General features: G+C 32.7%; 1 protein-coding gene across 2 annotated transcripts in view; it reads left to right on the forward strand.

Moving 5' to 3' along the window:
• Positions 1-949: 949 nt before the first annotated feature.
• The window catches only part of LOC105224488 (protein phosphatase 1 regulatory subunit 12A), a 44,939-nt gene continuing 23,806 nt past the window's right edge, over positions 950-22,082 (forward strand). Inside the window, exons 1-8 of one of the 2 annotated variants that reach the window (XM_049458324.1) lie at positions 950-1,033; positions 2,851-3,000; positions 5,056-5,233; positions 9,080-10,672; positions 14,232-14,367; positions 14,462-14,734; positions 14,811-14,917; positions 16,365-16,427. In XM_049458324.1, the coding sequence (XP_049314281.1) occupies positions 5,207-5,233; positions 9,080-10,672; positions 14,232-14,367; positions 14,462-14,734; positions 14,811-14,917; positions 16,365-16,427 (2,199 nt within the window). In that variant the 5' untranslated portion in view covers positions 950-1,033; positions 2,851-3,000; positions 5,056-5,206. Of the gene's footprint in view, positions 1,034-2,850; positions 3,001-5,055; positions 5,234-8,503; positions 8,639-9,079; positions 10,673-14,231; positions 14,368-14,461; positions 14,735-14,810; positions 14,918-16,364; positions 16,428-22,082 lie in introns of those variants that run through there. The other variant, XM_049458323.1, reaches the window with a different exon arrangement.

Genomic DNA, 22,082 nt, shown 5'->3' on the forward strand with positions numbered 1-22,082 from the left:
TTTGGTTATGTATATTTGTATATACGTAGATTTGATATATTTCTTGCTAAATTTTTAACCAGAGCATATTTTCATCATCCGTCATAAATTGCTTTTCATTTATGCACTTGAGCTTTCATAAAGTAAACTACTACATATACATTATAGTTAAAACATAAAATTTCTGCAATATTATACACATGTAAAAGGACTTTATTCCTCTCTTAAAGCCGAAATATTTTAAAATCTCAGTGATTATATTTTCGATCGTTGGAATTTTTGTATTTTTGAGAAATTAATTTTTGTTATTTTTCAAAACGACTTGTAAATTTTCACTTTTTCGGCATAAAATTGTTGCAAACCAGCATAGTAACCTGAGTTAGTCGCTCTTCAGAGTCGGTTTTTCATATATATCAAAATTACTGATCCAAACAGGGTTAGATCGTTAAAGGATAAAATCCGAGTCAATTCTGATACCGTAGAACAGGTTGTAGTGGGATTTTTACGGCATTTCAACAGCGGACTCTGTTGCCTACAGAAACGGGTCTACCTAACCAGGTTCGAACCTGGTTTTATATGCTGTAAAGTCATAAACATACCTTGATTGTGTTTGCGATTATTTGGTAAATGCTTTCTGTCGCTACAACAACAACAAAAAGCATGTGTGCTGAAAATCATGATTTCATATTCCTCTCAAGCACATATCAGACACTTAGTATTCGCTATTACGTATCAAAGTGATTTCATTTTTACTAACACATACAACTCTACGTGAGTAACAACATGCGTTCATACTTATTTTATTCGCTGGAATTCTTAGTTACTTTATTTTCTATTAAAAAATCTATACTCAAACATTTTGTCGAAATTGAGATAAGATTGCAAACAATTGTAGCGAGTAATTGAAGCATTCGCGCAGATATCGCTGCTTATCGGCAATACAGTTGAGAAGCCCTATTTTCATGCGCCAACCGAAATAATTCAAGACAGTAGTTGCAAATGTGCATTGGTGCGGGTTCAAGCAAGCGCGTTTAATTTAATCAAAACTTGTAAGGTATTTTTCGTGTGTTTCTTATACATATGTACATAACAGTTGATCAAATATAACCCGGACTGACAAAGTTAACAAAATGTGTTTGTAACAAAAAATTACGAAAATATTTTTTTTTTTATTTATCGATCTATTCGGTTTTATGTTTCAGTCCGCGTCAGAATTGTTGTATGTATGGTACATATGTATAGAAACATGTGTTTATCGACAGCGTATCACATACACAAACATAATAATATTTTTTTTTGTATTTTTGAAAATATTAAAATTGTAAAATATTTATTTCACCAATGATTTGTGACCAAATTACTAATATAAAAATTTAATTTGTTTATTATTTTTTGCATACTCACTTCAAACAAACAAAAAAAAAATTAAAACAAAAAACATCATCAAACCACAAACCACCATTTTACTACTACTCTCACAACCACAACCAACACCTTCACCAATCACCATTCAACAACCACAAATCGTCCTGCTAACAAACACAACAACAACAACAAATAAACAAAATATAATTTGTAATAAAACAAACCATTGGCGCTTGTTGCATAAATTTAAATGCAAAAAAATAACTCAAATAATGCTTTTGGTTGTTAATGAATTGGAAATGAAAACGCATACACAAATGTCTGAAATGACGCAAAATCAAAAAAAAAAAATTAACGAATGCAAACAATGTGGTGCAGATTCTATCAAAAATATCATGAGCTGCGCGCACGCATAAAAGCCAATTCATGCCCCATATTGCCGGCCAAGCAACAACAACTCAATAATAGTAACAACAGTAGTAACAGTAATAGCCAAAATAACAATAGCAACAGTAGCAATAGCAATAACAACATCAACAATAATAGCAATAACAGTAACAATATTAATAACAGTAAAAGTAACATCAACACCAACATTATCAATAATCCCACAAGCGCATTAGGCAACGTTTACACGCCCATTCCAAATTATTCGGTACAAAGATCGGCATCACTCAAAGATCATAGAAATTACAGGTTTGTTAATTTGCTTTCATTTCAATTTTTATTAAAAAAAAAAAACAAAAGAAAAACATAATTGAAAAACTTCTAAAAAAAAAATATTGAAAATGACAAATTATTTTTTGAAAAATTAGAAAAAAACAAATATATTGTATGTATAGACACCAAAATTGAAATTTTTTCTAATTTAAAAAAAAAATTTAAATGTTCAAAAAACAAAAAAAAATTTTCAAAAAATTTAAAAACAAATTTTTTTTTAAAACATTTTCAAAAAATTAAAATTTAAAATTTTTTTGAAAAAATTTGAATTTTTTTTCTTATTTTAAAAAAAAAAAATTTTAATTTAAAAAAAAAAAATTTTAATTAAAAAAAAAAAAATTTCAAAAAATTTAAAAACAATTTTTTTTTTAAACATTTTCAAAAAAATTATAAACTAATTATCTTTTATTTTAAAAAACATTTTCAAAAAATTAAAATTTTTTTGAACAATTAAATTTTTTTAAATTAAAAAATGACTTTTAAAAATAAAAAAATTGAAAAAAAAAATAATAAAGAAATTGGTTAAAACTAAAAAAAATATTTGAAAAAAATGGAAAAACAAAAATTGAAGAAATTAAATAAAAAATATGTTCGCTTAATCATTCATCTGTTACGTTTGTGCTTTATTCTCAGCTATAATTTAATTCATTTTTAATAATCGTCATTAAATGTATGTATGTGTGCAGATTTTATTGTATACATGTTCATAGAAATTTATTTATTAACAAATTTACTTTAAAAATTGCTTGTAACATTTCAAAACACATTTATTTACTTCTAACGCAGAACCATTTCGACGAACACGTCGTCCACATCGATAACGGCGGCGTACACAACAAGCACACCAACAACAGCTGATTCGACTACGTCAATAACGACAGCCGGCAGCACCACCACCACACCGTCGACGGCTACAACCACGACACCGATACGCAGGTGAGTTGATAATGCATTAAAAACATTTTTTATCACAAAAACAAAAAAATAGAAATGAAAAATAGCAACCGAAGCAGCTGTCTTAGTCACTCAGTGTCAGTCTGCTCTTCATTGTCTGTCTTTGCTCATGCAATTCTTTTACTCTTTTTTTTTAGTTTGTTTATAAAAATTATCATACTTTCTTTGTTTCACAATGTGATTTCATTTTCTATAATTTCTTATCGACATCATGATTTTCCCCCCTTCATAGCGCACAAAATAGTGGCAAAGGTGCCACAAGTGCTGCCAGCACCAACAGCAACAATAATAATAATAACAAGAACAACAACAATAATAATAATACAAATGTCAATAATACGATCACTGCCAATAACAACAATAATAACGGTAATAATAACAATAATAATGACACTAAACAGTCAACATCATCAAGTCCCGATGCAGCTGCACCAACTACTACTGTCGCCGCCAAGCAGAAAATGTCAGCTGGCACAATTTTCAAAAATTTCTTCAAGTAAATATTTTGTTTTATCGTCGTGACAGATTTTTGCGCTCTCTTTTTGTTTTGCTGTTGCCTCAACCTAACTTTTATTTCCAATTTTTTTAAGCGCCGCTAATTTTTTGCTAATTATTTTTTATGTTTTTTGTTATTACTATGTTTCGCGATTTTTTGATTTTTAATTTTTTTTGTACGTTGCATACTGCTGTTTCTAATCATTGCGCTAGCTTGTCGTGCAGAAAGATTTTAAATTAAGGAATTAATAATTTTTACAATGTAAATATGTTTTTTTCTTAAACAAAAAAATGAAATTATTTTTAAGTGGATTCGTCAACGCAGGTTTACTTCGTTTCAACGTTTCGGAAACTCAAATTTTAGCTGTGTATAGTATTTTTTAATGCAGCAAAATTTGTTTTTGAATTAGTTTGATGATAAGCATGTCTGCGAGCAATTCTTCATCTAATAGATGAATCGCGGGGAACCGAGAGAATAATTATTTTTTTTGGGGAAAATGTGCTGTAAACCGATATATTGTTTGCCGAATTACCAGAGAAAATATAAGTCGGCTAAAAAATAATAATTTCTTTCACATTTACATCAATTTTCCCGTTAGTCCACAATGTCCTTTTGTCTTAAGGAAATTTGAAAGCCTGAAAATGTCTTGCGGTTTTTGAGATATCGTTTTGAAACTTTGCACACGTTCTTTTCTCCTAAAGAAGCTGCTCATTTGTCAGAACCAGCAATATCGGACCACTATAACATATAGCTGCCATACAAACTGAACTATCGGAATCAAGTTCATGTATGGAAAATTTTTTTATTTACCGAGATATCTCTATGAAATTTGAATTGGATTATTGTCTAAGGCAATGCCATAATCTCAGAAGAAATTGTTCAGATCTTACCACTATTACATATAGCCGCCATACAAACTGATCGATCAAAATCTAGTCCTTGTAAGGAAAACTTTTTTATTTAACAAGATATCTTTTCGAAATTTGGCATGTATTATTGCCCAAAGCAGCGTTACAATCTCTAATGAAATTGTTGAGATCGGATACTTATAATATATAGCCGCCATACAAACTGATCGGACAAAATCTAGTCCTTATATAGAAAACTTTTTTATTTAACAAGATATCTTCACGAAATTTGGCATGTATAATTGTCCAAAGCAGCGCCATAATCTCTAATGAAATTGTTCAGATCGGACTACTATAGCATATAGTTGTATCATAGATCAAAAATAAGATGAAGGTCCATAACCGTCCTTTTTTTAATAAATAGAAAATAAGTTCGATAATAACACTAAATTTTCGTAGAAATAGAGCAATAGAATATGGCTGCGTTGCGGTTCCTTTTTTTTTTTACAAAATAAAAAAAAAAATACGCCTTCTATGTACTCACACCATTAAGCGTCAATACTACGCCCTGCATGATCGCTCTTTCTTGTTCTTCAAAACTAGCCCACTACTGACATCATCTAAAAATATTAAAAAAAAAACTCTACAAATTATAATTTTTATTAATGCAACTACGCTCCATCACACTTGCAGATCCTTTGTGCCACCCGTGCGTGACGAGGAGAGCGAAACCCAGCGCAAGGCACACGCCAAACGCGTGCGTGAGACGCGTCGCTCCACACAGGGCGTCACGTTGGACGAAATCAAGAGCGCCGAAGAGTTGGTCAAGAAGAAAAACTCAAATATGAACAACAACAATAACAGCAGCAGCGTAAGTACACAATTAAAAGAAAAACTGTCTTAACTATAATGCCAAGCTTATGATGATAGCAATTAAAAATCTATAAATTTATATTTATATATTGCTATTAATTACTAAATTAAAGCATTTAGGCTATATATCTACATACATACTTACAAACATATGCCATATAATATAATAACATTATTACACAAAATGAAAAATTACAACAAAGAAAAAAAGAAAAAAAAAATATTGTAAACAATCATTATTTGTCATGCAGTTCTTTGTCAATTGTATAACTGTACTTTTGTGTGAAATTGAACAACAGTCAAAATCAACTATAAGACAACTATCATCTTGTCACGTACAATGTCCCGCCGGTGTTTGTGTCACCAGAAAATTGCCACCATTTCCACCACCACCAATTTCACCATATCCACCACAAACGAATTCAGTTAACCACTGCAACCTTCAATTGCCAAAATTCATCTAAAATTAATATACTTGTGTACTATTATTATCTATCATGAGCAAACATGTTGTTGTTGCTGGTTACAGTCAATACTTCACGTATTGAAATTTAAAATCACATTAAAAATTGCTTCTGGAAGCGGTGCTGTTATACATATTTATTAATGTTATTAAAAATGAAATTTAGATTAAAATATTTTATATAGTACATATATCAAAAATTATATCGTTTGTTGGTTTTTTGATAATCAATTAATCGTAGTAGTACCACCAAATACAAATATATCATTACAACCACCCAATCCAACCGAGCAACCACCAAACCAAATGTAATCCACCACAATCCACTTGTACACTTCAAATCTCACTCACTATATATCTCACCCCCACTCACTACTTGGATTTGTGGCCACCCACCACCACCACCACCTAGGCTTTGGAACTACTATTATCTGACGGTGTTGCGGTATTGATTTTCGTTATTTCAAATAATGTAAAATCAAATAATTATCTCAAAAACAACATATATATGTACATACATACATATTATACAACTATATAGTATATACTAGCACAACAGGGCAAACAGAAGAGAAGTGAGCAATATGCAGGAAAACCAACGAATTCGCATTAAAACTACAGCACTTGGATACACATACATACATATAGACATAAAACTTTTTTTTATACAAAAATATGTTCACCTTTCTCGTGCATTTTGACGCTTTAATTATTGCGCTGTTTGTTTTAGTTTGCGCCAAGCGTGCCATTAACAAAAAATATTGAAAATAAAAAAGTAAAAGCAAAATAAATGAGAACGCAATGTGCTTACAAGCATTCAACGTTAGTTAAACAATAATAATAATAAAAAGCAGTTTGCGTAAACGCTTGTACGAAGCAGCAGCTGACAGCAACCGCCGCCGATACTTCCTAATCGCATCTAAATATGCATTTGTGAGATCATCTGCACAGGATTACACACACTCGCGCCTTTCAAACTCTACTTCTATCTTTAACTACTTAACTGATTTGAATTAGTCACTTACTTAGGCAGCACTTTTTTGTAATCGTTTAAGGAAAATGTCGTTTTGTATTGCATAGTTGTATTTTAGTGTCTTTTTATTCAATTTACTTCTAAGTTATATAAAAAATGTTATAGTAAACAGTTATTTTATGCAAGTACATTTTATATATATAATGAGGAATGCCATAACTTATATAATATTTGATATTAGTACACTTATACAAACATTTGGAATTGTATTTTTCTAAAAAGTATTTGATATTCTTGATTTAGTTGATTTACAAGCTGTCTTGATGTCTGAATTGTATTTGAATTTTATACAGGGTGCCTGTGGATTCTAATTTTTCCACTAGTCGCTCAATTGTTGATCTGACATTACACTTATGACGACCATAAATTATACCTAGCGCTTTTAAAGTTGAGGTCACTGACGCCGAATTTCGGTAGTAAATTTTAATAATTTCAACTTGTTGTTGGATCGTTTATCTTTCCATGATGAAATGCCAAACCTTACTGAAGAGAAATGTCAAAAGAGCGGAATAAAATATGTCGTTGTTTGCTGTCCCTATCGGTCTACTTTTGCCCCTGTTGAAAAACCCTATACATCACCTGAATCAACTGCATTGAGCAGTCGAAACATTGATTTCATGAGTGAACCACCGTATAGTCCTGACGTGGCACCGAATTAGTTCTTTTTAAGTGCGGAAATAAAAAAATAAACTAAGAGGTCAACGTTTTCCAATACCTGAAGAGGCGGTTTATTGTGTTCAGAACCCAAGTTTTGTAAATACCTCAAGCAGAGTGACAAAATTGCTTCGAAAATTAGTTCAAACGCATCCGAAAGTGTAAAGATCTTAATTGAGAATATTTTGAAAACCAATGAAGCGATTTTGGCTGATTAAATTTACTTTCTTCTCTCTAATACCGAAATATAATAGGCAACCTATGTAGTTTTTCTACCAACATAAACGATGACACACCCTGTTTTTGTCACCTGATTGAGGAATATGACTACAACACGAAGTTTTGAAAATTTTTATTGACAGTTTATAAATTATACAATTTATACTTTATTACAGCTTGTAAAATCTATGAAGTAGTCGTAAATATGTACATGATTATTGTTATTGCAGTACTCGAAAATGAGATTTCGTTTTCACATTGTGTAGTTGGAGATTAAAATTGCGAATTATTGTGAGTCCCTCGATCTTTTTTTTGGTCGTCATGCTCAATTAATACCTCAACATTTTGCTATTGAAAAAAAAACACTGCCTACAATTAGGCGCATGATTAAAAAGTAAATAATAAGCTTGCGCAAATGTATTATGATTTGAAAAGTTTCTATAATTTCGTCAATAGTGTTCTTCATTTGTAATAAATGTCGAATAGTTTCGAAATTACTTTTGATGATAGTGAACATCTAACAATTTCTTCTTCAAAAATTAAGGGAGAAATTAATTAAAAATTTCTTTTAATCATTTTTATTTTTTGTTTTTTATTCGAATATAAGTTTTCGAACAGAATGATGTTTTCATAATACGTATTTTGGGTTGAATTATAAATCAAATTTATTTTTTCACAATGATTTAAGCTAAAACTAGGTTGCCTTTGGTTTAGTTTGTTTTCAGTTGGCAAGTTTAGTACTGAAAATTTAGAGAAATAATTTTTTGGCGTCATTTCCATGTACAAATATATAAAAAAATTCGCGATAAATTAATTTGTATGATTAAAATTTCAATATTATTGCAATTGCCGAAATTTTTGGATGCGGTCTTTGCAGTTTTTGAAAAATAACAGTTATTTTAAATAAATTTGCAATGTTTTTAGCACCAATACCGATAAAATTGAGCAAAGATCTTAAGAAAAGCAAGTTAAAGCCAACAAAATCAAACAATAGAAGTAATGAAAGTAACTACGAGTTGGCCACACTGCACGAGGTAATCGTTAAATGCAACCGCTGAAAACGAAATCTCATGAATAAGCATTGCGAAGCGTTTTTGTCTAACTATTCAGAGTAGTGAATATTATATTTGTGCGTTTGCATGAGTTGCAATATGGAATTTGCATGAATATTTTATCGTAAAATTATATAAAAATATTTTGTAAAAATTACAAATTTTGCATTTATGAACTTTTTGATGAGCGCGACGAAAAAACGCCTTAACAAATGCAAAAGTATAGCGTTTAGCAAATGCGGTAGAGCATATGTATTTCGTATTTTTGTTAAACATGGAACTTTTTATTTAGATATACAGACATACTTACTATATATGTAGCGCAAATATTCCGTACTACAAACTACACACATACATATAACACTTACAACAAACCAATAGCAAATATGTTTACGTTAAACTAAAAACCAAAATTATTAACAGAATGAAACGCAAGTAGCTACAGCAATAGCAGGAACAATACCAACAACATCCGAACAACAAGAAGTTGAAGTTATTGAGCCGCCACACACAGAACCGTCGGTAGCTGCCACACAAACGCTGCTAGCCACAGAAACGCCGCTCGCGTCGCAGAGCCAAATCGCGGATGACGTTGAAACAACGGTCGCAGAGCAGCAAGCCATTCGTGCAGATTGCACGCCAGCAGAGGAGAGTGATAGGGAGGAGGTGGAAGAGAAAGAGTGTGATCAGCAGGATGATGAAGCTGCTGTGGACAATGATGGCGATGATGATGTTTCCGCCTCTTTCACAATTGTGGCGCCAACTAGAAAGAATTCTAGTACGAAGGCATCAATGCTAGATGATACCACAACCGATGATGCAACAACCACCGATGATAACGATGAAGAGGTGAGTGCCACGTACACGTTGACACCGCGTCATTCGTTTGTCGGCAGCGCTGCACCCACCGAAACTGTGGAAACGACGATAGTTGTCACGCCACCGGAAATCATAATCAATGAAAGCGATTTAGAAAGCGAAACGGTACGAAAAAAAGTCGATACATATGAAATGGAGGATGAAAATGTGCCTGAGAGTGCGAACAAGCTTGAGATTGATGCCGACATTGAGAATGAGAATGCGGATGAGTCAAGCGTCTCTGAACAGCAGAACGAGAACGAAGAAGCAACAGAAATAGCATATTTAAGCAAGGCCGAATATGTACAGGCCGAGCTGGAGGCGGACGACGAAGAAGAATTGCTAGAAGAGAAGGCGGTGGACGCCGAAGAGGATGTGGAATCAGTAGATAGTGAAATTGTTGAAATTAACGAGTTTGAAAATGAAAAGACTGAAAGCTCTGCCACCAAAGAGTTGGCTACTAATGAAATAAGCGCTCCCAAATCACACATATCCACGAGCAACAACTCAGCCGAGTTAACGTCAGTTACACAAACTGAACGTGCACGCCATAACACATTAATTCCATTGCCGCTGGTGAGCGTGGCGTCAAGTAGTGTGGCGCATGCCGCAGATGCTACAGCGGCCACACCTACCAGCACGAGCGCGAATACGCCCACACTCGAAAGTCCTGTACGCTTGCGCGACAAGCGTATACCTTACGATCCGGACAGCAACAATGCCTTAACGTTAGCCGAACGCCTACGTTACGAAGCGAGCAAATACAGCGCTGTCGGCGATAGTGACGAATCGTCGTCCTCGTCGACGGTCGTTAGTAAAACACGCTCACTACCACCAACGTCGCTGGCAAGCGATGCCGATGCCATAAATGAACTATCGACAAATTACGGTAAAATTTCACTCAGCAGTCGTCGCAGCTTGGACTCATCCTCATTGTCATTGCACGGCAACAACGAGAGCCAAGCAGCTCAGGCGTCATCTAATGACACCCAAACCTTACAAAGTGCTATCAGTAGTATTAGTAGTTGTAGTAGCGGTACAGCGTTTGTGGCAACTACAACAACAGCGACGGCGCCGAGCAGCAGCAACAGTAGCAACAATAGTACAATGGTTGAGCGACGTCCTTCTTGGCGTTTGAAATTCGATGCTGGCTGTAAGGTAATGCATTGTTGTACGAACCCATAGTACAAAACAAAAACCAAACAAAAATTACGATTTTTAAGAATTCAAAATACCCACCAAAATAGACCAACCCAACAGTTTGTCGACTCTTACGTTGTCGAGTTTGCAACACGCGTGCGTTCGTTTGTCGTGTTCGTAGTTGAAAAAAAAAACAAAAAAATCAACTTTTGTACAAATGTTTGGTAGAAATATACGCCACTTGTTATGAATTATTTTAGAAAGTGCAAGAGGGGAAGTAAACGCATATAATTTAACTTATATGCTTTGTATATTATAGTGTTATTTTTGTTAGTAGTGCCTTCACCAACCACCAAACCATCAAAAAAGTCAAAAATCAAGTATCAACACCAGCGTTGCCAACACGAAACACAAAGCTTTTTCGATTTTCTTTATATGCATTGAAAAAGACAAAAGAAGATGCTTCAAAGCCAAGCATATTTACATACAGACAGTCATGAAAACATAATTGTAAACTTTTGAATACATTTTACTTACGTAAATAACCGATTATGGCCATAAAAAATTATAATAATTTAAATTTAAAAAATTAATTAACATAATTTATTGGTACACGGATTAGTCGCGTAACTGTGAAATATTATATAAATTTTTGATTTGTTTAATCAAGAGAAAAAAATTTAAATTCCATTTTTGTACATAAATTTATGTACACAATTTTTTTTTGAAGTAGACATTTAAATTAATAAAAAGTAGTATTAAGGGTTACATGGATTTCCTCGGGTAAAAAAACAATCTTTCAAATTTTTTTTTCTCATATTTAAATTTAAATATTTTTATACTCTATTACCAAAGAAGTTTCGAAACTTTTAGAAAAAATATTTTAAATTCGTCCATTGCGACGCCATTTCCGATGACCCATTGGAAAAAAGATGCGCCGAGTAGGCAGGATAATTCCTCACAGGATCATTTAAAGTAAAAAAAATATGTGTAATGGTTAAAACCTTAACTTAAAACTTGGAGGCAGGATAAAAAACTGCAAATTTGATTTTTTGCAGATATTTTTACAAAAAAATTAAAATTTAGTAAAAATTTCGCGACATTTTTGTTCTTTCAAATAGTTGTAATCGAATAAAAAATCCTTCGTATAAGTCTTTAAGAACTGTATCTCAAAGACCTGTGTAAAATTTCAATGATCGGTTGAGTAGTTCTCTAGAAATCTTACCAACCGACTTTAAAAACATAGTTTCGAGAAAAACGCTTTTAAAGACGGCGCATCTGGTTTAGCTAGCCTAGAGCGCACAAGTTCCCAAGACAGTATCTCCGAAATTATTACTCAGATCAACTTGAAAATTTAGGACTATGTACTATAGACATTGTAGAATTTAATATGACTAAAAAAAAAATCGATTTCGATCGATTTTTTGAAGCCCGTAAACCCATGTAACCCCTTAAAATCCAAAAATAAAAATTAAACAAAAATTAATAATTACATGATTTTTCGTATTGTTTTATAAAAAAATAAATTTTTGCAATTTTCTCAAACAACAAATAATATTATATAAAAGAAAAAGTGCTTACAACGCACCAAATTACTGATTGTATTATAATTCAAAATTTGTATAAATATTTCACGTTAAGTTTACTTAATGCCTAATATCAAAATTACTTATTTTTAACTTTGAAACCATAATATAATTTTATATACACTTAATTAATATTATTAATTTTTACTTCATTAATTTTATATACCTTTTGTAAAAATTAGCTATTAATATTGTACTACCAGTATTTACTATATACCTAAACTGAAAAGTAATTGGAAGTAGTTAGTAGCTTGTAATGTAAACCTATTTAAAAACAGTAGAGACTAGTAAAGCCTATCTCTCACATAGCCTATTCTACTCATGCCTTCTTTCATCATTTTATTGTTGTTGTCATCACTAATTGTTGTTGCTTTACTCATTAATATCTTAATGTAAATAATAAACAAAAAAAATAATCCTTAACTGTTATACAATATTATACATGTCTGCATCAACCTTAACTTGTGTAGCCTACTAAGCGCCTACAAGCCGCCTACTTATAGCATAACATGTATAAGTATATATGTATTTGTTATATTAATTTGCACCACTACACACTCACCGATTTATGTACTTACATTTTTCTGCTTTTCCATTAAAACACCTTGCTGCTTTTTGCCAACACACGCATCTTAACGTTGTCATCTGTGTCTAAAATTCAATTTGAAAAAGCTTCAACTAATTGTTAGTCCTCCAAATGTAAATTTATTTGAAATTTTTAAAGTGTATAAGTGTTGGATATAAACCAGTGTTATAGTTATGTCCAGTTTCATAATTTCTGTTTGCATTTAGCACTTTGATTTGAGGGACTACATTGAGAGCAAGAGTCCACACCCATTTGTTTAGTGCGTTTCTGCGGGAGTGTGTTTTTTCTCAACCGATTTCATTTTTAAGATTTTTTTTGGGATTGAGAAAATTATTTTTATACCAAAACAATAAAATAAAAGTATCCCTTAGCATTGTTTTGCGATTGTTGTTTTTGTAATAGCTCAGATACTTCTTAAAATAACATACTTTTGAGATATGATACCGTGGAGAGCGGTCTTTGATATACGTTCTACTTCTGATTCCTTGAGTCCGGCCATGAGATTCCGTTTAATTATGTTTGCTGGCTACGATAGTATCTCTCGCCTTATGTTCAGTTTCAGTTTTGGCTCATTTTTTGGAACGCCATTCGCTAGTTTCGACATCATATTCAGTAACCCACGTCTCATCAGCAGTAATATTGCGATTGATGAATGCAGGGCCCTCAGCTACGTTACCAAGCATTTCTTATGTCTGTCATGTCTGTCTGCTGTTCAATTTGGGTTTTGAACTTCGGGAAATATGTTTTTAATTTTTTTTCAAGTACCCTATTTTATATCAGCAGTAACAAACATTACCGGTTAAGTAAAAATTTAGCTTTACGCCAGAAAACTTCAAAATTATATTTTCTTGAATTCAACACAATCAAAAACCAATCGAATTCTTATTTTAATAGAAGCTAATTGTTGTACACATGAATTACACTCAAAAAAATTGATAATTTTTAATCATTAATATGGTTTTGGTAAAAATGTATATTTATACACTGAAAAAAACTTAACTTACAAATTAAATTTTTAAACCAGACAAATTTTGTTATGAAATTTTGCAAAATTATAAAAAAAAAGTAGAAAAAGAACATTCCCGCAACCTGTAGTTGTGTTCTTGACACGCTTATCCGTAAATTGTTCTGTGCTTTGGTGTACCCGTTTTATGTACCTGCAAACATACATACAACAACATACCTAATTGTGACGTAGAACGTTTACCACCCACCCCAAGTATTTGACTACTTACATAAATACCCTGTATTAACGTGCGGTTTCGAGCTATCGACACACAATCAGGACACATTTTGCTGTAGCCTTAATTTGACATATAAACATACAAACAAACATAGAATGCAAGCCATTGTTATAGGCGTAATTATTAATATAAGAAAATTTTCGATAAATTTCAAAATTTAGTTCAAATTGGAAGATGCATCGAGTGGGAATACATTTCCGCCAAATAACAGCACAATTATACCGAGCGCGCCAGCTGTTATTGCCGCTGCCAATTTATCGTCAACCATATCACAACGGCGCATCAACAGTAATTCATGTAAGTGTCATTAAGTCATACGTACTATATCATATAGTATAATAGACAAAGATCAGCATTTAAAAAAAAAAATAAATTTTTCATTTCTTTACAGTGAACTCGTCGAATCAATCGTTGAACTCAATTGGACGACCTGTGTCCGCACCAGTCAATGCCACCACATCCACCACATTACTTAGCAATGATACTCACAGCGAGGGTGTTAGCATTTTCGGCCGACGACTCACCGGTGGCAGCACCAATAGCACTTATAGCAGCAGCGCCACAACACCAGCAGCTACCACGACAACGTCTACTGCATCCACAACAACAGCTAACGTCACAGCCGCCACGGCTAATTCGGCGTCTAAAACTAACGATGATAAAGGTAATGCAATTTTGATAGATTTTTTTTATGTTTTTTTTTTTTATCTTCAACTATTTCTTTGCTTTTTTGTTTTTAGATAATGACAAAGAAAATGATAACCGCAATTTGGCTGCTCAATCGGCCATACAACGAAGAAGAAAACCAAAACGAAGATCCACCGGCGTTGTACATATCGATATGGATGTAAGTAGTAATTTTTGATGTATTTCCATAAAAATAATTTTCCGAAAATATTCTTGACAGTACTAACTACTTAATAGTAGTATTTTCGATAACAGACGCGTCTAAACACCGAAATTAGAACATTCGCGGAACATTGACGTAAAATCCGTACATATAGGGTGTTTTATAATTAATATAAAGGGTGTTTTTACAGGTACATAGGTTTTATTTTTTTTTTACTAAAAAAAGACATTGTCAAAAATTTTTGTTTTATGAGGACTTCGTATGGAAACCACCTTTTTTCCTTAAATTTTTTGGTCCATTTTGCACCACCTTTTCAAGGATACATGTTTTTTGTTGCAACAGCAAAAAGATACCAGAATTGCCGAATTGACATTTGTTACCCGGAATATAAATTCGACAACGTTTCGTTCATAAACGAGGGTTCCAACAACTAGTCATATAAAGATGTTTTATCAGAATACATCATTGACTCGATGTACCCTCACAAAAAGTAACCAAACAAAGTAAAATCACATTTAATGATATTGAGGTGGGAGACCAAATGAGCATATTGTTGTTCTTGGAACAGTTATCTACAGCATATTTGGGTGACGTGGCGCCAGACGTGGGAGTCAGACCATAGGTAGGAAGGTATTACATAAGTTTTTTTTTTTTTTACTTAATGACATAAGTCCTTTCCCGCGAGACCGTTAGACCCGACTGTCGTGGGAACGGTTAGTTAGATAAGTGGTATTTAGAGGTGGTTAGAGTAATGCGGGTACTCATTGCACTCTGAACATAAAAGGGACGATTCTGGATAGGTAGGAGTGTGACCTTCACGAGGCAACTTGAGCTCTTCGACTGTCTTGGGTGGCAATTTGACTCCAAATACGCTATTCAATGCGAGAGAGTCGTCAATCAAGGAATAATCTCTTCGTGGTCTTAGGAGGTGGCTGCGCTCAAAGCAGATAACACCATTTTCCAAAGAGTAGTAAACTCTGACAGCCGATTTGACAGTTATTACATTTAAAAAAACCATAGTTCTAAAAAACACCCTATATAGTGCATATTGGCTTAAACAAGGAACATTTTTGTTTTGGTATTTACTCGAAATATTGACTATAAATCTGTCGAACAAAAAACTTTGAAGAGATACATTTTATAATTCCGAATTCAGTCTTTTTCGATTTTCAAATCTGTGAAATATGTACAAGTATTCCAAATATGAAATTTTGAAACGCAATTACAATTTTCATGTGCAAGTGTCGGCAAAATGTATAATTGTTTGCCTTTTATAATTTATTGTGCATATCAATTCGTTAGGCATCTGTTGTATTTACGTACACACAACATAGACTTTGATTAATTGCGGTAATTTATGAATTTTATGCATTTTAAATACGTAAATTTACAATACGGAAATTTTTAAAATTTTATTTTTCTATTTTCTGGCTTGCATTTACAGGAGCTCGATCCAGAGCGGCAAGATTCAGCAAACGATGCGGAAGAGAAAGATAAGGAGAAAGAGGTGAGTATCTTTAAAATGCATTTTTCTCTTAACAATTGTAAATATTTGTGGGTAGTACGCTCATAAATATTTCTAATTGATGATGTGGTGTTTATTGCAATAATAAATAATATTTACAATAATAGCAACAACAATATACAAGATAATTTTAGGCATACAATATTTTTACAAATAAGAAAAACAAACTTTTGACATTTTTAAAACATTTTCTGCTTATAAAGTGACACTTTGTTTATGGTTAACATATATCTTTCAATTTTTTTATTATTACGATGCTATTGTGATTAGACTTTACACCTAAGAAAATTGAATTCATGTGTAATTGTTATTTTTGAACGTGAACCTAGTGTGCAATAAGCTGCAACGTGCACTTGTACCAGTGTACATATGTATGTATATACAATTGTACATTAATATCTACACGGAAATTAAATCAGCACTTGGGTCCATTACTACCATACTATAAAATCGAATTTATGGAATGTATTTTTTGATTGCCTTAAAATGGTGATTTCCAATGTGTTTATATACATGTCCATAACACACGAATTTCGGACAATATATACACATCCCCACGGGCGGTAAACATTAAAAGTAAAATTTATTTAATTAAAGTGTAAAAAAAAGTATTTTCTTTAGCTAATTAAGTTGGAATGGCGTCACACCTTCGAGCGATTGCTGCAATTTGCATTTGTGGCTACATTTGCGTGGGTTGCTGTTCAAAAGCACTTACAACTACAGTCGTGGCGTACTAATTGGAAACAATTTTTTTTTTTTCAATACAATATTTTTAAATTTTGGCAGAGTTGCAAATAATACTAAAATATTCAAAATTATATTTATTTTTGCAATATGTATTAAAATAATTTAAAAATTTCTAATCCCAAATACTGTTTTAAAAATCGACAGTATTCTACACGACCATTTGTACTCGTTTTCTGCTGATACAGTAACCGGAACTTATGTATATTCATAACTAATAAAATATAATAGCGAAAAATCGTTAGCGAAGTGATTTGAACCGTTTCTATTAAGTTCCCTATAGACTGTATTTGCACGACGACAATTCCAATTTTTATCGCAAAAATCTTCCTATTTAATTTTTTGCGTTTCAACCAAATCCCAGCCAGGACAAGGCTACTCGGCGGCGCTGTGCTGTGGTCACTCACTATGCAGCAGCACGTTTATTGTCTGTTGTCTGTCCATCAATCGACCGTCTCAGTCAGCGCAGCTGTTTAGCATTAATTACCTGCCGTTCGTGGCTGCAATGACCCACTTGCTGCACGCAGTTTTGGCTTAGTTAATGTGAGATGTATATTTTTACGGTTATCTGCATGTATTATTTACAGCATACCCATATGTACATGCATACATACATGTGTGCAAATACATGTATGTGGCCTACTTAGGCGCTGGGCGCACATTAACACACGCATGTGATCACTTCACTCCAATTTTTTCTTAAAGGTGTCAAAATCAGAACATCTCGCGAATTATTTTGATTATTTTTTATTAAATTTTTTTTTTAAATATTTTTCTTCTGAATAGTCGTTTTGTACTTTTTTTTTAAATTTTTTTTTAAATTTTTGAAATATTTTTTTTTTTTTTAATTTTCAAATATTTTTTCTTTAAATTTTTATTTTTTTTTAATTTTTCAATTATTTTATTTTTTTTAAATATATTTTTATAAATATTTCTTTTTAATTTTTTTTAATGCATTTTTAAAAATATTTTTTATTAATATTTTTTTTTATTTTATATTTTTTAATTTTTATTTTGTATGTTTGTTTGTTGCCTTCAAAATCTTATGATTTTACATATTGAGCATTGGCATTTATGTAGGCGCAAGTGTGTGTGTAACGGTTGTGCCTGTCGCGCCGCGCTGTCTGCCGCCGATGACACATTCACTTGTCAAATTATGCACAATTTCAAGTTGAATATTCGCTTTTATTGGCATTGAATTTATATCTAAGCCGATTGCTTAATAAAACATTAGCAAAAACCAATTAAATTCAAACGGTACACCTCATGGTTGAGGTCAACGGTATTAGAGCGCATAATTCGTCGGCAATAATTTAAAGTATTCTGCAGATAGTTGTTGTTGTTGTTGTGGCTTTTAAAAGCACTGTCGGTTAAATTAAATTATTATCATTTCGCTTGTAAAAGCTAATGCAAGCAACAACAACAACAATAAATAAATTTCTTCAAACAAGTCTAAATAAACATTTAGCGATTGTTAATCACTGCAAATGTCCTCTAATTGCTGTTTAAAGTTTTATTTCTATTATTTCGGTTGCCTCTTTTGTTGTAGTTATTTTCTGCGCTGCATTAGTCAACATTTTGTATTCGCCGTCAGCTTAACATAATTCACACCTCGCCAAACAATGGCAATTGTCCGTCTACCGGCCAACCTATGATTGACGATGTCAAGTGCAAATATGTATTTCGTGTGTGTGTGTGTATGTGAATGCGTGTGTTTGTATGCGCTTTAGACAAGAACTGATTCATCTGCCGTACTAACTACAGCTATTAATGGAAATTGCTAAGCGATTTACATTATTTCTTGCACATCTGCTGTACATTTGTTTTATAGCACAATTCTATAGCCAGTCCTATCCTATACTATGTGTGCATAACTGCGGTTTTTTCATGCCTTCATAAATACCTATTAAACACTACGTAGTTGTATACATATGTATGTGCATATGAAAAATACACAAATTTCTCAGCGCACATGCTATAAATATGTTGCTATTGACTTTTATAGTAAACATGTATGAAAGCCGTAAACGTAGTAATATAAAGGCAATTATTTATACTCAGAAATGTATAAATGAATAAATATAGTGAAAAACCCTTGTTGTGTTTCACTTTCTGTGTTGCGCTTTAAAATTGAATTCGAGTGCGCCGAAATGTAGGCAACAAATGTTATATACTGCATACCTGGAGCTTCAGCCTGAGCCGTGTAAAAGTAGAATTGCGTTTATAATAGCTAATAGCATCTGATCAAATGTGACCCGGATTGGCAAAAATCTGTGTTTCCCCGTATATAAATACATTATAATACATTTACAGCGAATTTTGCTTTTTTTTGTTTTTGGTTTCGGCTCATTTTTGTAGCAACCTTTGCTTGATTATTTGGGCAGTTTCGATTTATATTTATAAACATACGTCGCTTTAGCAGTAATTATACGTTTGATGAATGTAGAATCATCAACTACGTTGTCAAGCATCTCTTGTACGAACTTTACGATGTCGTTTTAGCAATAGGTTCGTGTCTTTTAGGACGAGTCTAGCATTGACACGCTTCATACCCAAGACATTAACCAAAATGAGTTGGGTCGATCCATGGGATATCTTGAGATCTCTGCTATCACTCTGTCTATCTCTCTCTGTCTTTTTTTTAACTTTTTCGATACTACCGTCAGTAACTGTGGAAGACATCATATGTGCCAAATATTCTAATGAGTATACTTCTGCAACATTTTCAATGATTCCACGTCCGTAATTGCATTGGAAACATTCAACCAAAGTCGTTCTCTAAATGTTTTCAATAGTAAAAATCGACAAACATATTTTTGTGTCATCATCAAATCGCTGTAAAAGACACTGTAATTGACAAAAAGAAATCAAACTTCTCAGGAATATAAAAAGCGTATTTGGGAAGAATTTTTGTCGATTTGGTTTTTGCGCGCAGTTAAAATCTACCAATCCGGGTCAATTTTGATCACATGACATTTGTTCCAGCTATACAGATTACTTTCTCTTATATTATATTTCGATACAAGCTTTATAATAAGATTTGTATCTGGCTTTCAAATATACGGCAGTATTGGTGATTATCTCTCCATTTTTGTTCTAGCGAATATTCTCTTGAAGTTTGAGAACAAGAGAAATACAAGTCTGTCGTCGTTTTGATTGATGTGTAGCACTGTGCTTCTTAAAATAGTACAGTTTTTCCAAAATTTCTCCTTTCAAAAAATTTATTAGTTGTTGTTGTTTTAACGGTTTCTCAATACCCGTTAGGATGGTAAGAGTTATCTGTGTTGTCGTCGACGTCATCTAACGGTAGGCCCAGGAAACGTGCCGTTTCGACGGGGTCAAACCAAAGAAAAAAAATTGATGATTTTTTTTTGGCAATAAGTATATCAGTCTCTATGAATGGTCTAGGAGTTTAGTCCATCGCCCCTAATTGTCCCGAACAAATTTATTTTCTCGATTTTTCGACAACTGTGAAATTTATACTCGTGCGGTCTGACATATGTACATATATCTCAGTGTTTCACTATAAAATACTTTGAAAATAACTTCGTTTTTAGCACCCACTTTGAATTTACAACAATCATAGAACACAAAAAGAATAGAAACTTGCTTCAAAATGTTGCGTCAGTAGCCCTTTAAACGACATGCATACATACATATGTACATATATGGATTTTCTATTTTCACACTGCTCTTAGTTGACATATAAAATGTCCCGTTCATTGAACTTTTGACCATTTTTTGAAAGACATCATTAAATCCCCAAAACACATTTCTGGCGTGTTTATAAATAGCAAACGTTTAAAATTTATGTAATTTGTTGTTGTGCCCATGTGAAGCAACACACAAACACTTCATTGTAGACATGAAGTTGGGCGCGCTTCCTCATGCGCAGTAGTGGAGTAGTGCGGCGACGATCGCTGTCAAGTGTAGTTTGCGCATATGTGCGTATATGTTGACATACGACGGAGCGAAACGAACGAGCGCTCGTCAAACACATATTAGAAAGTTGTTAGTATGTTAGGCTTCTGGCCAAGAAACGCTCCTAAAACACTGCGACACTATAAATAGATATTATACATGGTGGTATCGGAAACTCTTTATGTTTATGTTTTTGTTTATTTTTTTTTTTAAGTTGATATGCTATGCGAGTATGAAATATTATATGCCGTTATTATATATGTATGTACATATGGAAGCGCGGTTAGGATTAGGAAAATTATTTTCTCTCATTTTTGTATTATTTTTTTAATTAAGAACTTTTTTTATTTTATTTTTTATTTTTGTTTTATATTTTTTTTGCTTTTCCCCATTCAAGTTCAATGTAGACACCTTATAATTAAAAAAAATCAGATCAATTAAAATTTCCAATGCCAATAACGCTCATCGCACGCTTCCCTGCCGAAAGTGTTGTCGTCAACAATGTTGCTGAAAATGTACAAATCTGTTAAAGTCGCCTTCGCCCAATACCTGACCGAATTATAATTAAAAATACATTTTGTGTGCGGGAAAAATCAGGTGAAAAACGCTTGTCAATTGTCTTGACGTCGGCAATTTATTTTTTTACTGTGCACATGTGCAGCTATTTTTGTATGAAGTCGTCGTTATTCGAGTATGTCTGTGTGTTCATTGAAGGCTTTTCCTTGTTTTTAGAAAATCTAAAATTTAACCTTAAAAACTCGATGTAACAGCTTTTCTTATTTTTCCATAAAATATAATTATTAAATTGAAAATTCGTTATATAAGGGCGATAATTACTTAGCCTCACCTCACCGCCTGATGGCGCCACTATCGCAAATGAAATTTATTTTTAATACGAGCCATCCTTGTTGACGATTATTGTCGAAATTTCAGTCGAATCGAACTCGTACTTTTGTTTTGATCTGTTGTAGA

The sequence above is a fragment of the Bactrocera dorsalis genome, chromosome 5 (genome assembly GCF_023373825.1).
Source record: "Bactrocera dorsalis isolate Fly_Bdor chromosome 5, ASM2337382v1, whole genome shotgun sequence".
NCBI lineage: Eukaryota > Metazoa > Arthropoda > Insecta > Diptera > Tephritidae > Bactrocera > Bactrocera dorsalis.